Source organism: Rattus rattus, chromosome 3 (assembly GCF_011064425.1).
Source record: "Rattus rattus isolate New Zealand chromosome 3, Rrattus_CSIRO_v1, whole genome shotgun sequence".
Taxonomy (NCBI): domain Eukaryota; kingdom Metazoa; phylum Chordata; class Mammalia; order Rodentia; family Muridae; genus Rattus; species Rattus rattus.
Genome location: NC_046156.1, coordinates 168,224,314 through 168,238,998, shown reverse-complemented (window position 1 = coordinate 168,238,998; position 14,685 = coordinate 168,224,314). Strand labels below are relative to the sequence as shown.

General features: G+C 43.8%; 1 protein-coding gene across 2 annotated transcripts in view; it reads left to right on the top strand.

Moving 5' to 3' along the window:
• The window catches only part of Drosha (drosha ribonuclease III), a 108,772-nt gene that overhangs the window by 24,634 nt on the left and 69,453 nt on the right, over positions 1–14,685 (top strand). For both annotated transcript variants that reach the window (XM_032898758.1, XM_032898756.1), the window contains exons 9-12: positions 3,829–3,915; positions 6,491–6,577; positions 12,804–12,875; positions 14,391–14,472. In XM_032898758.1, coding sequence (XP_032754649.1) covers positions 3,829–3,915; positions 6,491–6,577; positions 12,804–12,875; positions 14,391–14,472 — 328 coding nt within the window. The remainder of the gene's footprint in view (positions 1–3,828; positions 3,916–6,490; positions 6,578–12,803; positions 12,876–14,390; positions 14,473–14,685) is intronic.

Below are 14,685 nucleotides of genomic sequence, written 5' to 3'. Positions count from 1 at the left end.
TGCTTGTAGAAACTGCTCAGCCCTCTTGTTGGTTGCTTATTTATTTTGTACCCAGCAACAGCATGTTCTGTTAACCATGGTGCAGACCCCCTTGGCTGGTGCTCTGCTTTTATTAGTCATAATGATAATGTGTTGTGGCTTCTCTTGGCTTAGTTTCTAGGTCCTGTCATCCCCATTGTTCTTGACAAACTCCACTACTTGTCCCTGGTCTGCCTGGCTGACAGAGGGCGCCAGCCCTGGTCTTGGTGGTGCAGTCCTCCTCCCTAGCACATTTCTCTTTGCATGACTTTTGGGGATTGTCTGTGCAGTTCTTAGTTGTTGGTCCCACCTCCGTCCCGGAACACCTACTCTTTCCTCCAGTCTGGGCTGGGCACTTAGGAATTTCACATCTCCTAGCCGTGCCATTGCCTTTAGATCAGTTCTTGAAGGAAACTCCACGATCCTGAGTTCTGCCACGTAAAACAAACTCTTCTTTAACCCGAAGCTTTCTCCCCATCTGGCCCTTTGCAGACTCCTGTGGCTGCTGGGATATGCTGGTTATTTCTTGTAGCTCCTTTGGGAAGTAAGTCCTTTCTTTCAAACACCCGTACAACCGGGTTATGCTGTGAAATAACTCATCGTAGGTCTGTTGGCAAGGAGGCTGATTGATTGGGTACTGTGTGTGGGCACTGCTGTCTGACAGGATCTCCCATTGTCTTCTGGTACAGGTGAGTGATCTAAACAGGGAGGGATGTGCCCTCTTTACAGAGTCAGGAGGTTCAGAGGAGTCTGGGGACTTAAAATCTAAATGTCCCTGTCCCAGGTTTCCAGGGCCCTGACCTTGGCATAACAGTTGTTGGCTTGGTTGGTTGTCAGTTGTCCTTGAATTATGGCTGTTTCACAGGTAAGCTCTGGCTTGCTGGCTTCTCTGATGTCTCACTGCAAGTGATGGGAAGTTCCTCTTGTGTCTTCAAGAGGCCCTCTGGCATTCACTTGCCACCGTTGTCCTCTGTTGTTATGTTTCTGTTGAGCTATAGTCTTCTCGGTGAACTCTTCAGATTAGTGCCAGCTTCATTGGGAGCCTGTTGGAAGTGGACACTGTCAGCCCCACCAGCTGCCAGGGAAAATATGCTGAGAGTTAATAAGCCCTACGGGGGATTTCATGCCTCACTGAGGATTGAAGAACATGGTAGGGAAGATGGTATTGATCCCCTGCCGCCCATGTCTACACTCCATGACCCTTATTTTTTTCTTTTTAAATTTTAAAATTTTAAAAAATGGTTTAGGTTTTTCAAGACAGGGTTTGTCTATGTAGTCCTGGCTGTCCTGGCACTCTCCCCATGGACCAGAATGGCTTTGAATACACAGAGATCTGCCAGCCTCTGCCTCCCCGGTGTTAGCATTAAAAGGCATCACACAGCAATCCTTGTTCTTGTAGATACCATTTCCTCTATAGTCCTGAATACTTGGTATGTTATACTAGCTCTTCCAATGGTGCCCAGTTCTCAGACCTGATGCCAGGGATCATTTGGACTGCGCTTAATCCCAGTGATAGGGACTCTGCTCACCAGATAGTGTTTCAGCTCTAAAATGCCATCTTTGTTCCCATTCTTAACTTATTTATTCCTAATATTCTGCCACGTATTAGCTTCTCTGGAAGCAGAGCCTAAGGTGTCCCAGATGCAAGGTTGATCTGATACAACTCGGGTCTGGATTTCCAAGGGCCCCTCCCACCCCTCTTAGCACAAATGCAGCTTTCTAAAAGCTCTGCAGAGTCATTTTCAAGAGCTTCAACCTTCTTAAAGAAAGACAACTGGTACAAAGAGCAGGACCGATGGCCCAGATTCATCTAGGGATCCTTTCAGTCAGTCATTTGTCTCATAGCTGAATGTGACACACCCACTTTGGCTGTGTGTTTTATGGCAGTGCTGCCAGGATAAAGTGTCTGAGCGTTGGGCAGTGCCTCAGACTCATTCGTGATGGAATTGAAATGAAGGGGAACGACTCACTCCTAGGGACGCGGATGAACTGGGGCTGTCCAGTCTTGAGCATGATGGTTGGAGTTGAAGGTGGGCTTCTTAGAAGCAAGTCATCACTCTCATTTCTTTGGGAGAATCAGTAGGGTGAATGCTGATTTGACTTGGGGAGTTTGGACCATTCCACAGTTGGTTGTGGTGGCTTTAGTCTGCTCATTGACCTGTGTCAACTTTCTTCATGCACTTTCTGTCTCTACGATGGACATTTCTAACAGGCACAATGTGACAAAATGATTCCTTAGACCACTCTGGGCCCCTCTTTGTTGGGTGACTCACTGGAGGAGGTTGGGTGGGAAGTGTGCCTGTTTTGCAAAGTGACTGTATGCCTGTAGTTCCTGATGTAGGAGCATGGCTGGTTCTGAAAGGTTTCACAATGCCGCTGATTGTGAAGGCTAAGGAAAAGTTTGCCTGCAGAGAGTACACTTGTTGCTGTCAGCAGGGGATCCACACAGAGTCCTTAACCCTCACCCTTACTCACTCCTGCTGAGAGCCTTTCACAGAGAGTGCCACCCGCTGTGATTCCCACCCAGAGCTGTGGCTGTGGTACTCACACGCAGCAGCTATGGCAGTGCAGCACAAGTCTAATGTATGCATGCCCTTCCAGGGTCAGTTGCAGACTACAGCCATAAGGTAGGACACACACAACCAAACAGTACGCTCAGGTCTTAAGGCTCTCCTCAGAACCGCATCACTCTGCTTGACTGATCAGGATCCCGAGATCTCTAGTGTTTATGCAGAGTAAGGCCTTGTTATTCATCACTTAGGAGTCAGCCGCCACATACACAATTGACTCAGATGAATAAGCATTCACCTTAGACACCACTGAGTACACAAAGAGGTGTGCCCAGTGGGTGCAGTTACGTTTGTACTGAAAAGATACAGTCTGCAGCTCCTGGGCCAAGAAATGCCACAGCTGGTGGCTGACTACAGAAGTGCTAAGAATGCTCCTCTCAACAAGGTTCACCTAGGAGGGCATACATGTGGTGTTCCTGGACAGCACCTTAGCACTGGACTCCTCACATTAAGCTCTTAAAAGTGAGGAAGGAAGGGGACCACTAACAAATTCAGGCACGTCCCAGTGGGTGTTTGCAAGTGTTGTCTCCTTGGGACTAGAGCACACTGGGAAAGCCATCTCAGGTCATTCCAGGGTCAGATGTTTTATAGCACAGATTCTAGAGTTAAGTAGGATCCTCAGGGCCTGAATGTCCTGGAAAGGTCAGAGAATCCAGTAAAGACTCCACAATAGTTTATCTACTTTGGACTATTGGCGGCCTTTGCAGGTTAGTCCCCTTATGAAGAGACCCAGTGCAGCTGTTTGCAGAGTGACAGAGCAGTCTCTACTGGTAGTTGTGCCCACTGAGGCTCCCAGAGAGGCTCTTAGGTGGCAGGGTTCATGAGTTCTCCAAAGCCCTCCCAGATGCTGAAGTCACTTACTTTTCTATTTGTACTGAATAGAAACAGATTATACCAGTAACAGGTCCTGCTGTCAATACTGGGATCTAGTCATGTTCCCCAGGTATCCAACTGATGACAGATACTGATTCACTGAGATCATAAGGCCTATGGACACTTCTGGTCTTACTGAGCACACTTAGTGATCACAGGTCAATCTGGTCCCACTCCACTACCGCACATGGGAAGGTTGAGAACCTTCATTTAGTTAATAGAGAATAAAGCAAGCAGTGTATTTTCCTACTGGTCTGTTGAGGAAGACACATAAAAGCAGTAGTCAGATGTGAAGCTGACAGTATAGTGTATTTTAAAAGAAAATGGTTTTCTACTTAATTTGTAAAGCATTTTCATTTTTCCCTAGGCAATCAAGCCCTGTCGTCCTATGACCAACAACGCTGGACGACTTTTCCACTACCGGATTACTGTCTCCCCGCCTACCAACTTTTTAGTAAGTTGCTAATGAGTCAGAGTCTAGCCTAGGGTGGCCTGGAACTTAGCTACGTAGCCTAGGCTGCTCTCTAACTTACTGCATTTCTCCTGACTCGTCTCCACAGTGCTGGGGTCACGGGCATGAGCCATCGTGATAGCTAGCCTCCGGTTCAGTTCTTAATCTTATTCTTAAGGTCATCATGTGGATAACTCAGCTTCTTCATGCTAATGTTTATCTCAGCTTTCCTCCATTCTATTATGTCTTTTTATTTGTATTGGTGCCATGCAATAACCACACGTATGGCAGCCAGTGGATTCTGCATTCTTTGGAGCGATGGTGTGGGAAGAGCCAAGCAGGACATTTCCACATGCTTTAAAGCCATGGCGGCTTATTGTCTCGTGACCAAATCAGGAAATCCATTGTATAATAAGACAGTATGGTAGTGTGGTCAGCACGCATGTGTACTATGTTCTAGCATCACTCTAAGTGGTGAACATGGTTAATCTCACTACACATCTGCGTGTATATTATCCGTATTACTCACTTGGGGCATTCGTCCATCTTTTATAGATGAGGCTGAGTAACGGCAGCTCAGGTATTTCGGATGGTGGCTTTCGGAAGGCAGGCGTCTGCTCCAGAGTGCATATCTATGCTGTGCTCTGCCGCATTGCCTCTCATATTATAAAATTTATTACTTTTAGTTACATGCACTGAAAAGTCTTGATTTCAAGATTATTCATAATTACAGATTTTAATATGTTTATTTAGCTAGACATCTTGTGTCATCAGCTTTACCCATTGAAAGTGTGTAAGTCATGATTTTAACATAATTACAGACTTGTAACCACCACAGTCTAACTTTGGAACATTTATCCTAGAAGAAACTTTGCATCCTTTAGGTGGCATGTGTCTGGTGGGCTCGTCTGGCCTCTACTTTTCCTAGGGGCCGAATAGTAGCTGCTTTTTCTGTTTCGCTTCTTTTACTTGGAGGTTGTTTTTGGTTTTGTTTTTTGCTTTTTAAGATTTGCCTGTGTTGTAGCATGTGTCAGTATTTCCCTCCCCTCTCTCCCTCCTTCCCATGTTCTTCTTTCTTTCTTTTATCCAACTCAGAGTCTTTTGTTACTATACACAGAGCTATGTAACCTGCATCCTCTATAGTGGGTTTTTTTGTTTTAATGGTCAGGTAATACTCTGTGTGTGTGTGTGTGTGTGTGTGTGTGTGTGTGTGTGTTTGTATGTGTATTGTATGATTACAATATGTTTCACTTATCTATTCATTCAGTTAATGGGCTTGGTTGTTTCCATTGTTTGCTGTTGTGAATAGTGTTGATTGGAGTACGTGTGTGGGGCTGAGGTGATGACCCAGCAGTTTAGGGCACCTGCTGCTCTTCCAGAAGACCCACGTTTGATTCCCAGCACCCACATGGCAGCTCACAGCCATCTGTAACTGCAGCTCTAGGGCATCTGGTTCCCTTTTCTAGCTTCTCTGGACACCAAGCATACTCAGGATGTACAGAGATACACATGAAATAAAACAAAGTAAAATAAAGTAGGAAGAAGGAGGGATTGGGGGAAAGGATAGGGATGGGGGAAGTAATATGATTATATTTTAAATATATTTTATTAAACAACATTTGTATGAATATGTTTTGATATCTTCTAGGTATATACTTAGGACTGAGATTGCTGATGTGTATCCTGGCTATGTTTAATACTCTAAGGAACAGCCTATCAGAGTGGTTGTACCGCTCATTATTAATCCTTGTTCGTCAGAATCTTTTCATTACATCTAATTTAGTCGTATTGGGTCACTCAAATAGAAAGTGACAGTTACATTGACAAAAGAATACTATGTGTATATAAATACTCTTTGGTTGGCTCCAGTTCTCATCTTGTACCTTGTGAAACAGTGATGCTTAGTACCTAGGTGAGAAGTATCTTTTAGGCTGCCAATCTTTGTAATTTGCTCCACGATTGGCATTTAATAGCAAAAGAATTGGCTATTGAGAATGACTTCTGAGGAAGAGAGTCTGCTGTGCTGAGATTGACACGTAGATCATGTAAGCATAGATTCTGTTCCCAAGGAAATGAAGCCTTTGGCATTGTCTGGGCCCACTCTCCTGCAGGGTTTGGTGGGCTGCCTTCTTGGGGATGGTGGGGTGCAGCTGTGGGGTGGGGCTTCTGACGCGTCCCGGCCCTCAGGGTGTTCCCTAGGTTGTCTCTAGTCTCCACCCTAGTGCTGTCAGCCTTTATTTGTTCCAAAGTACAGTTCAGGGAAGCAGAGCCAGCAGTGTTGTGGAATTAGAGAAAATGAACTTCTAGGAAAGGAAGCTACATATAGCCTGTAGTTTTCTCAATGGCGTACAGTAGAAACATTAGTGGTTATTTAAGTATATAGTGTGATACATAACACCTGAAGCCAGAGAATTCCACTTCAGATTAATGTATATTAATTTAGTGTATATTTCCTGATATTTGGGAAAATGTTGAGCCTACTAAGTCGCTTTTGTTTATGCCTTGAGTGAGTTTGTCTCCGGGTAAATTCCTGCACATGCTTAACTTAAATCTTGTTTGTGTTCTTGTTTACCTTTAGACGGACAGGCCAACGGTCATAGAATACGATGATCATGAGTATATCTTTGAAGGATTTTCTATGTTTGCACATGCCCCTCTGACCAATGTAAGTATGCCAGGTGGCTCCCGTCTCCTTCCCCAGACCTGCCTCCCCTGCCTTTCCTTTACCTTTCCTTCCCCCAAATCAAAATAAATCCCCTTTACGTGTTCATAGCATTTATTCTGCATCCCACCCATGTGAACTGCAGGGCGGCTGCAGCCATGTCTCAGGCAGGCCTGTGAGTCTGCTAATGAGTCACAGGTTTGGGCTGCATTAAACGGTGTAAGTAAACGCGTTAGAGTAACATTTCGAGAGTGTGAAACATTGAAAAAGAGGATAAACTGCGGGGTGATGTGATGAACTATTTTGGGGTTGTCGTCCTTCAAAGGAAAGTTGAAGTTTGAAAGGAACGTAACATCCCTGAGCAAGGAAGGAGAAACAGTGACCTCACAGGGTTTCTGGTTTTGAATTCGAGGGCTGTATCTGTTGGGAGACTTGGTCCGACAGTAGGACATGTGGTGTGTATCTGGTCGTTAGGGATGGTTTTCTGGGTATCAGTCTAAATGGCTGGACTCTCTGTTTCTGCATCAGAGTCATCCCGCTTTGAGGTTGGCAGCCTTGGGAATTGCAGTGCTCATCTGGTCTTGAGGTTGATGGCGCTTGCCGTAGTAGTGTTGGGAAGAGTGTGGCAGTGCTTTACCTGGGCTGAGTGTCCTGTGGAGACTTGTGAGTTTGAGTTTCACTGTGGTGTTTGCCCGCAGTCAGAAAGTCACCTGACTGCACCTACTTGGAACGTGGACTTCCCGCTGGAGTCTGAGTCAAATCTTGCTCCTGCCTCGCTTCTGTCTCTCAACCTGTGTACTTGTTACTTTATTAAGTAGATGTAATTCTAGGTACGGACACTAACTTAAAATGGTGCTTTCTCATGTTTTTTTTCTATGTTATATCATCCTACAGATTTTTATGTATTCATTTAACCTTTTGGATTTTTTTTAAAGATTTATTCATTTATTAGATATAAGTACACTGTAGCTGTCTTCAGACACACCAGACGAGGGCATCGGATCTCTTACAGATGGTTGTGAGCCACCAGGTGGTTGCTGGGAATTGAACTTAGGACCTCTGGAAGAGCAGTCAGTGCTCTTAACCACTGAGCCATCTCTCCAGCCCTGGATTTTTGAGATGAGGCCTCATTAAGTAGCCCAAGCTGGCCTGGCATTTGTAGCCCAAGGTCTTTAAACTTGGATCTTCTCGCCTTAGTCTCTTATACCCAGAGTGCAGGCATGCGTAACCATGTCTGGTTTTTGGAGAGTCTTCTTTTAGAAGATTGTCATATTATAAATATACAGTCATAGGTTTCCTTATGATATTTCATTCGTTCATATTGCTGTAGCATTCTCATATCCTCCATTCCCAATTGTTAGTTTCTTTCTCTCCCTGTGGTAGTTTCCTTCTGCCTTTATGCCATGTATGTACATCACTATGTCTGTCTGTCTGTCTATGAATGAATCTCTCTCTCTCTCTCTGACCTAGGTTCTTCTTTTATTTATAAGTTCACTGTAGCTGTCTTCAGACACACAAAAGAGGGCATCAGATCCCATTACAGATGGTTGTGAGCCACCATGTGTTTGCTGGGATTTGAACTCAGGACCTCTGGAAGAGCAGTCAGTGCTCTTAACCACTGAGCCATCTCTCCAGCCCCTGAGTTTGAATCTTTTAATTCTTTTTGTTTTTTGCTTTACTTTGGACTGGTGATTCTTTGAGGTTAATAAATGATAGCTGTGTTTAGGGTTTTAATTAAAATCAGGCCTTTTTTTTTTCCCAAAGAAAGATTTATCTTTGATTTTCATTATACATCTATGTGTGTCTGTGTGGGTATGTGCATAAGTGTGCAGGTACCCATGGAAGCCAGATCACCTAGAGATGGACGTACAGGAGACTGTGCACTTCCTGACATGGGTGCTGGGACTCAGTCTCAGGTCTCCTCTGAGAGCAGTAAATGCTAGTAACTGCTGAGCCATCCTTCCAGCCCCTGACTTATGTTTGAAAGTAGAATTTTTATTTTGTTTTTTTTTTTTTGTGTGACAGGATCTTACTGTGTGGTCCTGATTGGCCCTGAACTATGTATTTGCTTTTCTAGAACAGTCTTAGTGTTACAGCAAGAGTGAGTACAAGGTCCGATTCTTTTTCTTTAGAGATAATTTTTTGAAAAAAGTTTCCCAGCACAAGGCTTGATGCTGAGAGGCAGTTATACTAAATTACTCCATTTTTATTGTGTTATATAAGAGATGAAACCAAAACCAAAGCAATAACATCCCTTACCTCAGCATATATTTATATAAACACTGAATTTCCTAACAAGTCTGAGGACTTCAGTTCATAATAAAGAGCCCTATCATTCTTTTGAGTGATGTTGTTAATAGAAATAAAATTTTGAATCGAGTATTCTAAAGTTCATAGGACCTAGAGCCATCAAAGAGCTTTGGAATTTGAGATAGATGCTTACACAAAAAGGTTTTTAAACTGCATCTCTGACACATTTCTCAGAACGAGCCCATTAACGGGGAGAGCCTACGTGTTATGGTCACATAGACTCTTGACCTGAGCTAGCTCTGGCACCTAGGCTTAAAGTCTTAAAGTGGAGTGGATTGAGAGCTATCTTGGCTAAGTGTGTAGCATTCTGGAGGGACTTTGTTCTGTCGTGTAGTTATACTTGTGGGTTCTTATAATACCTGATGTTGGTGGCTTTGGCAGTATAAAGTTTGAAAAAGTGTAATACTTGTACCATATCTCGTTACATTGTCATATGCATAAGAAAACTCCATGATCATTTCTGTGATCAAGAACTTGGTTGGCTTTCTATTTTTCTGACCACTGATGTCATTCACTGTCTAGAAGAAATAGGGCCTGAGTGTATGGATCGGTGGAGGTGGTTACCAGTTAATTAATTTTGCTGTTAGGGTTAGGAGTTGGTATCAGGATACAGCTGTGCTTAAGTAATCAAACCTGTTTTAAGAAGTGCTAGGCATTCATGTTATTTTGTGGGTTGATGGAAGCTGTGTTGGTTCAGCGATGTGTGTAGAGAGGATGAATTCTCTCTCAGTCTCAGACAGAGATGAAGACATGACCTGGTGGGGAGTGAGGCCTTTCCAGCTCTCTGCCTCTCAGAAGGACCCTGGTGGTACGGATGGAAGCCCGAAGTGTGTCCTGAGAATATTTGAAGAACAAAGCCCAGCAATGAGTTTTGTTGCAAGAGGCTGCTTGCTCCTCCCAGGGAGGAGGAGGAAAGGTTGCTACTCTTCTCTGCTTGCCTGTTGTGTGGTCACAGAACTCAGTTTTCCCTCCTGTGTACACTCTTGCTGAATGATTCACCTCCCCCTGTGTGCATCTCGTGATGCCAGACAGCTGCCATGAGTAGCTTTGCCCTGGCTCTGTCTTTAGATTGTCGGTTGGCATGTGTCTGTAACGTCCCCTCTGATGTCGCTTCAGTTAGGGTTTCTACTGCTGTGGTAAAGCACCATGACCAAAAGCAACTGGAGGAAGAGAGAGTTGTTTTACATTACAGCTTGTAGTCCATCATCCCAGGAAGTCAGGAAGAGCAGGATCTCAAGGCAGGAACCGATACAGAGGCTGTGGAGGAGCCCTGCTTACTGGCTTGTTCCTCATGCTTTCTTACAGCACCACCAGCCCAATTGTAGCACTGCCCAGTGAGCTGGGACATCTTGTCAATCAATCACACTGTACATGTGTCTGGAGGCAGATCTTATGGAGGCATTTTCTCAGTTGAGAGACCTCATCCCAAATGACTGTAGCTTGCAGTTGACAGGAAACTAGCCAGGATTGGCATTGAACCTTTGTGAGACCTAACGTTCATCCGTCTTTTCTGGGCCTTGATACCTGGACGGATGTATCAGACTGTAACCTGGTCCTCTGCTCCTTCCGGTCTCTCTAAGCCGTTCCACAGTTTGTTATGTTGTGACATCTATAAACTGTGGTAGTCTCCTATGGGAATGTACTTGAAAGACATTGGGATATAGCAGTAGACCTGGCCTTGGTGTGGGTCATAAGGACAGCACGACTGTTCATTTCTCCCTAGCAGCATCTGGCTTCTCTCTGTGTGCACTGTGCTTTCTGTAGAGCTAAGTGACTTCACTGGTCCCTTTTCTCTGTGTTCCAGAACCTTCCCTCTTCGCCCGTATGTTTCTATGTGCCCTTGTTTTCTTTTCTTCCCCTTTTCCTGTTCTTTTTGAGCAGATTCTTGCTGTATTTCTTAGGCTGACATAGAATCTACTGTGTAGACTGTGCTGGCCTCAGCTTCGCAGCTCTCCTGCCTTTACCCCCAAGTGCTGGTATTATAGAGGAATGAGATCTCCCTGTGCTTTCCAGGCTGACTTGGAATTCACACTCCTCCCATTGTCTGAGGAGCTTTAGGGAGAGAGCCTTATGCCATTCTGTTGGACTCTATCTAGATCCTTGCTTTTTAAGCCTGTGGCTCATTCTAAAGCATGAACCTTATATAGATAGTAGTAAAGAATAGGTATTTTGGGCTGGAGAGATGACTCAGAAGTCCTGAGTTCAAATCCCAGCAACCTCTTCTGGTGTGTTTGAAGACAGCTACAGTGTACTTTATATTTAATAAATAAATACATTTTTTTCTTTAAAAAAAAAAAAAGAATGGGTATTTTAAAACTGGAGATGGCTCAGCGGTTAAGAGCAATGACTCTTCCAGAGGTTCTGAGTTCAATTCCTAGCAACTACATGGTGGCTTACAACATTTGTAATGGGATCTGATGCCCTCTTCTGGTATTTCTGAAAACAGCTGCAGTAAATAAATCTTTTTTTTTTTTTTTAAAAAAAAGAAAGATAAAACCAGGTTAAATTATGTACCAATTTGTAACTCTTAACTCATTAAATGTCTGTGGGATTAAAGCAGGTTGGAAAAACAACAGTGTATTAAGTATATTTCATTGGTTAGCTGAGGACTGAGGACACAAGAAATCTAGAACATTGAAAAGGAATCCCATATTCAAGTTAATTATAACACAAGTTAAAGATAGCAACCACTATATTAAAAAAAAAGTATCTAAAAGCTAAACTTTTTTTTCCAGCAGATGGCATTGTAAGACTATTTTTCTATATTCTTACTATTCCTCTTCCTGGGAGAATTAAAGTTTGTTTCTTTCTGACAGCTGTGGTTTGTAAAAGTGATTACATTGTTTCATGGACAGATTGCTAAGCCAGAAAGATGGTGTAACACATCTCCAGGGCCTCTGGTTTCAATTATTGTGCCCAGCTAGCCAGTTCCTTAACCTCCTTCCTTCCCTCCCCCACTCTTTCATTCATTGAGAACTCTATTATGGGATCCTCTCGTGTCTGGATACTAGGCTGCTGTTTGACGGTTCACTGGGAGGAGGAGACAGTTTGGGTTAGTTCATGCTGAGTCCCCAGTCCTCACACACTCTGGGTGCTCGGATGTGTAATGAGGACTGCCCTTTTTGGGAGGGAAGAATTGTCTAGAATCAAAAGTCCTCTTTTCCAGCTACCTGTTCCCTTAGGCCAGGTACTGATGGCTCCCCTGTGACAGTTACACGAGTAAACCCGGAGGAGGTCAGATCAGTTCTTGCCCAGCGAACACTACCTATTGTGTTCTATACTTGTTGGTTGTACTGGCTGTCAGAGACCCATAGAGCGAGATGTGCATTGTGAACGGATCAAGGAACTAAATTAATGTAACTGATAAACTGCTACCATTCCTGATCTGTGTGAAGAATTAAGGTAGAATAAGTACACAATTGGCTTTCTAATTCTTTTCTAGAGGTGGCATGTTTGGTCTAGTGTGTTCTTGTGTTGTTCGTGTTGCTCTGTTAATCACATAAGGAAGCACCAATAGTACCTCCCCTTGTGTAGAAGGTCGGTCAAAGCTAGGGTCTTGCCATGAGAATGGAGGAGTTTGGCCGAGGTGTAGTGGCAACACTGATTGCCTTTTATACCAGCGTTCAGGAGGCAGAGGCTTGCAAATTTCTCTGAATTTGAGGCCAGCCTAGTCTAGTAGTCTACACAGGAGGTCTAAACCAACGGGGACAAAGAGTGAGACACTAGCTCAAAAAACAAAACCAGAACAAACAAACCAACCAGAACAGAAAGCAGAGGCTGGGATTGAGCGTCTTGCCAAGGTTGCTGCCAGGTTAAGTGAAGGTAAAACTGGACTCGGTTGCTGGGCTGGGTTAGACAGTGAGTCCTGCATTGTTAGCCGGAGAGAAATGCTGGGGCCTCAACAGCTCTTCTCTTGCAGATTCCACTGTGTAAAGTAATTCGATTCAACATAGACTACACGATTCATTTTATTGAAGAGATGATGCCTGAGGTAAGAGAGAGGAGAGCTTAACGGCTTCCTGTATTTACTCTGTTTTTATAATATTTTTCTCTTAGAAAAGAAAAAGAAAAACAACAACAAAACCAAACCATAGTTGTAGTTGGTCAGCTCTAGCTTTTTGCCGCTTGAGACCCCTGAAATACCGTGTGCCCCGTCAAAAGTGTCCCTGTGATAAGCTCTGGTGCCACAGTCAAAACTTTAAACTCACTGACCTACTTCTGAACCCATGTGTGCTCGTGCTGCATCTGCTGGTAGTCACTGCACATCTGTTCTCAGTTTTGCCTAGGGGACAGAGTTTGGGGACCGGCCAGTGTCACAGAGAATCGGAATAGTGACACTGACTCCGAGGGCTGTCGGCATAATCTTACTCATTATCGCCAGTGACAAGATCAGTGCTTGGTTCATTTCTCTTCCCATATATTTACATTTTTTTTCTAATTGTTTTTCATTGCAGATGCTAAACAGCAGATTTATCTAAATATATGCAAGGGATTTTAAATTCCAAAGTAAGATTAATTCGAGTCTCAGAATGATTCATTGCTTGGTGTGGAATTTAGTGTTGTCAACAAATCACACTAAGAAATAACAAGGAGACAGCAAACAAGCTTGTGGACTTGATGCGTTGGGGATGATCTCTGGCGCTTTTGGCTCCCGGAATGTGTCTAACAGGGGGCACTGTCTCGGAAGGGCAGGGAGCAGTGGGGAGGGCCTGATGCCCGACTGCACACTCAGTTACTGAGTCCTGGTCATTCTACCTGCTTTTAAATAGCCTTCGAGAGCAAGGGCTGGCCCTTCCTCTGTGGGTAGGGATTTTTTAGTTTTTACTTTTGTTTTACTTCTATTTGGTTCTAAGGTCATGAGCCCTTGCTTAGTGTTGTAAAACTTGATAACTTCTGATGTGATCTCATGCAGGGTGATTTATGAACCCTGGGCAAAACAACTAGGCAGAAGACTTAGGAGAGAAAGGCACTTGCAAATGTGTCGTCTGTTCAGCCTGTCTGCAGGAGGAATTTTGGTCGAATTCTGTAGTATTCCTTAGCCCTTAGCCTCTGTTAAGAGTTTGAAGCTTTTGTGGTACAGAGGACTTCTACTTTTTGGTAACTTCACAACAGTGTTCCTGGGTTGTGGGGGTAGGGACAGTGCGGGAGGGGGACAAGCTAGTCAGCTTGCAGTTGTGTGTGTAGCCTCAATTAGCACAATGTTCCCAGGAGATTCTTACACGTTTTACAACTAGATTAGAAAAGTGGGATCCAAGTAAAACTTTAAGTTTCGGATATTTTATTTGTACAGTAAAAAGAGCTAAATTGACATTTTTGTAGAAATTCTAATGGCAGCACTGTCTTCTTCATTTCTACTTGAAATCGGCAAGCCGTTTAGGACGGTGGCCAAGCCAAGGAGGAAAACCTTTTACTATGGCTTCCACAAATAGTTTTGAGATACTTGGCTACGACATGGTAATGTATATTTGCAGATCAATAATAATTTGATTTTGACTTTATTTTTCAGAATTTTTGTGTGAAAGGACTTGAACTGTTTTCATTGTTCCTATTCAGAGATATTTTGGAGTTATACGACTGGAATCTTAAAGGTAAATATTAGGCCTTACAAAAAGAGAAGCACTTCTAAGATGCAAATCGCGGTGCATATAAACTCTGAGGACATGGTGGGAGCATGGCTGGAGTTTTTACTCTGTAAACATGTAAGGAAAAGCGTGTTAGCTATAGGAACGCTTGCTGGTGGTCAGCAGGCATGGGTGGCTGTGGTTTGTCCGTGCTGTCGGTAGCCAAGAATGGTTCTAGTT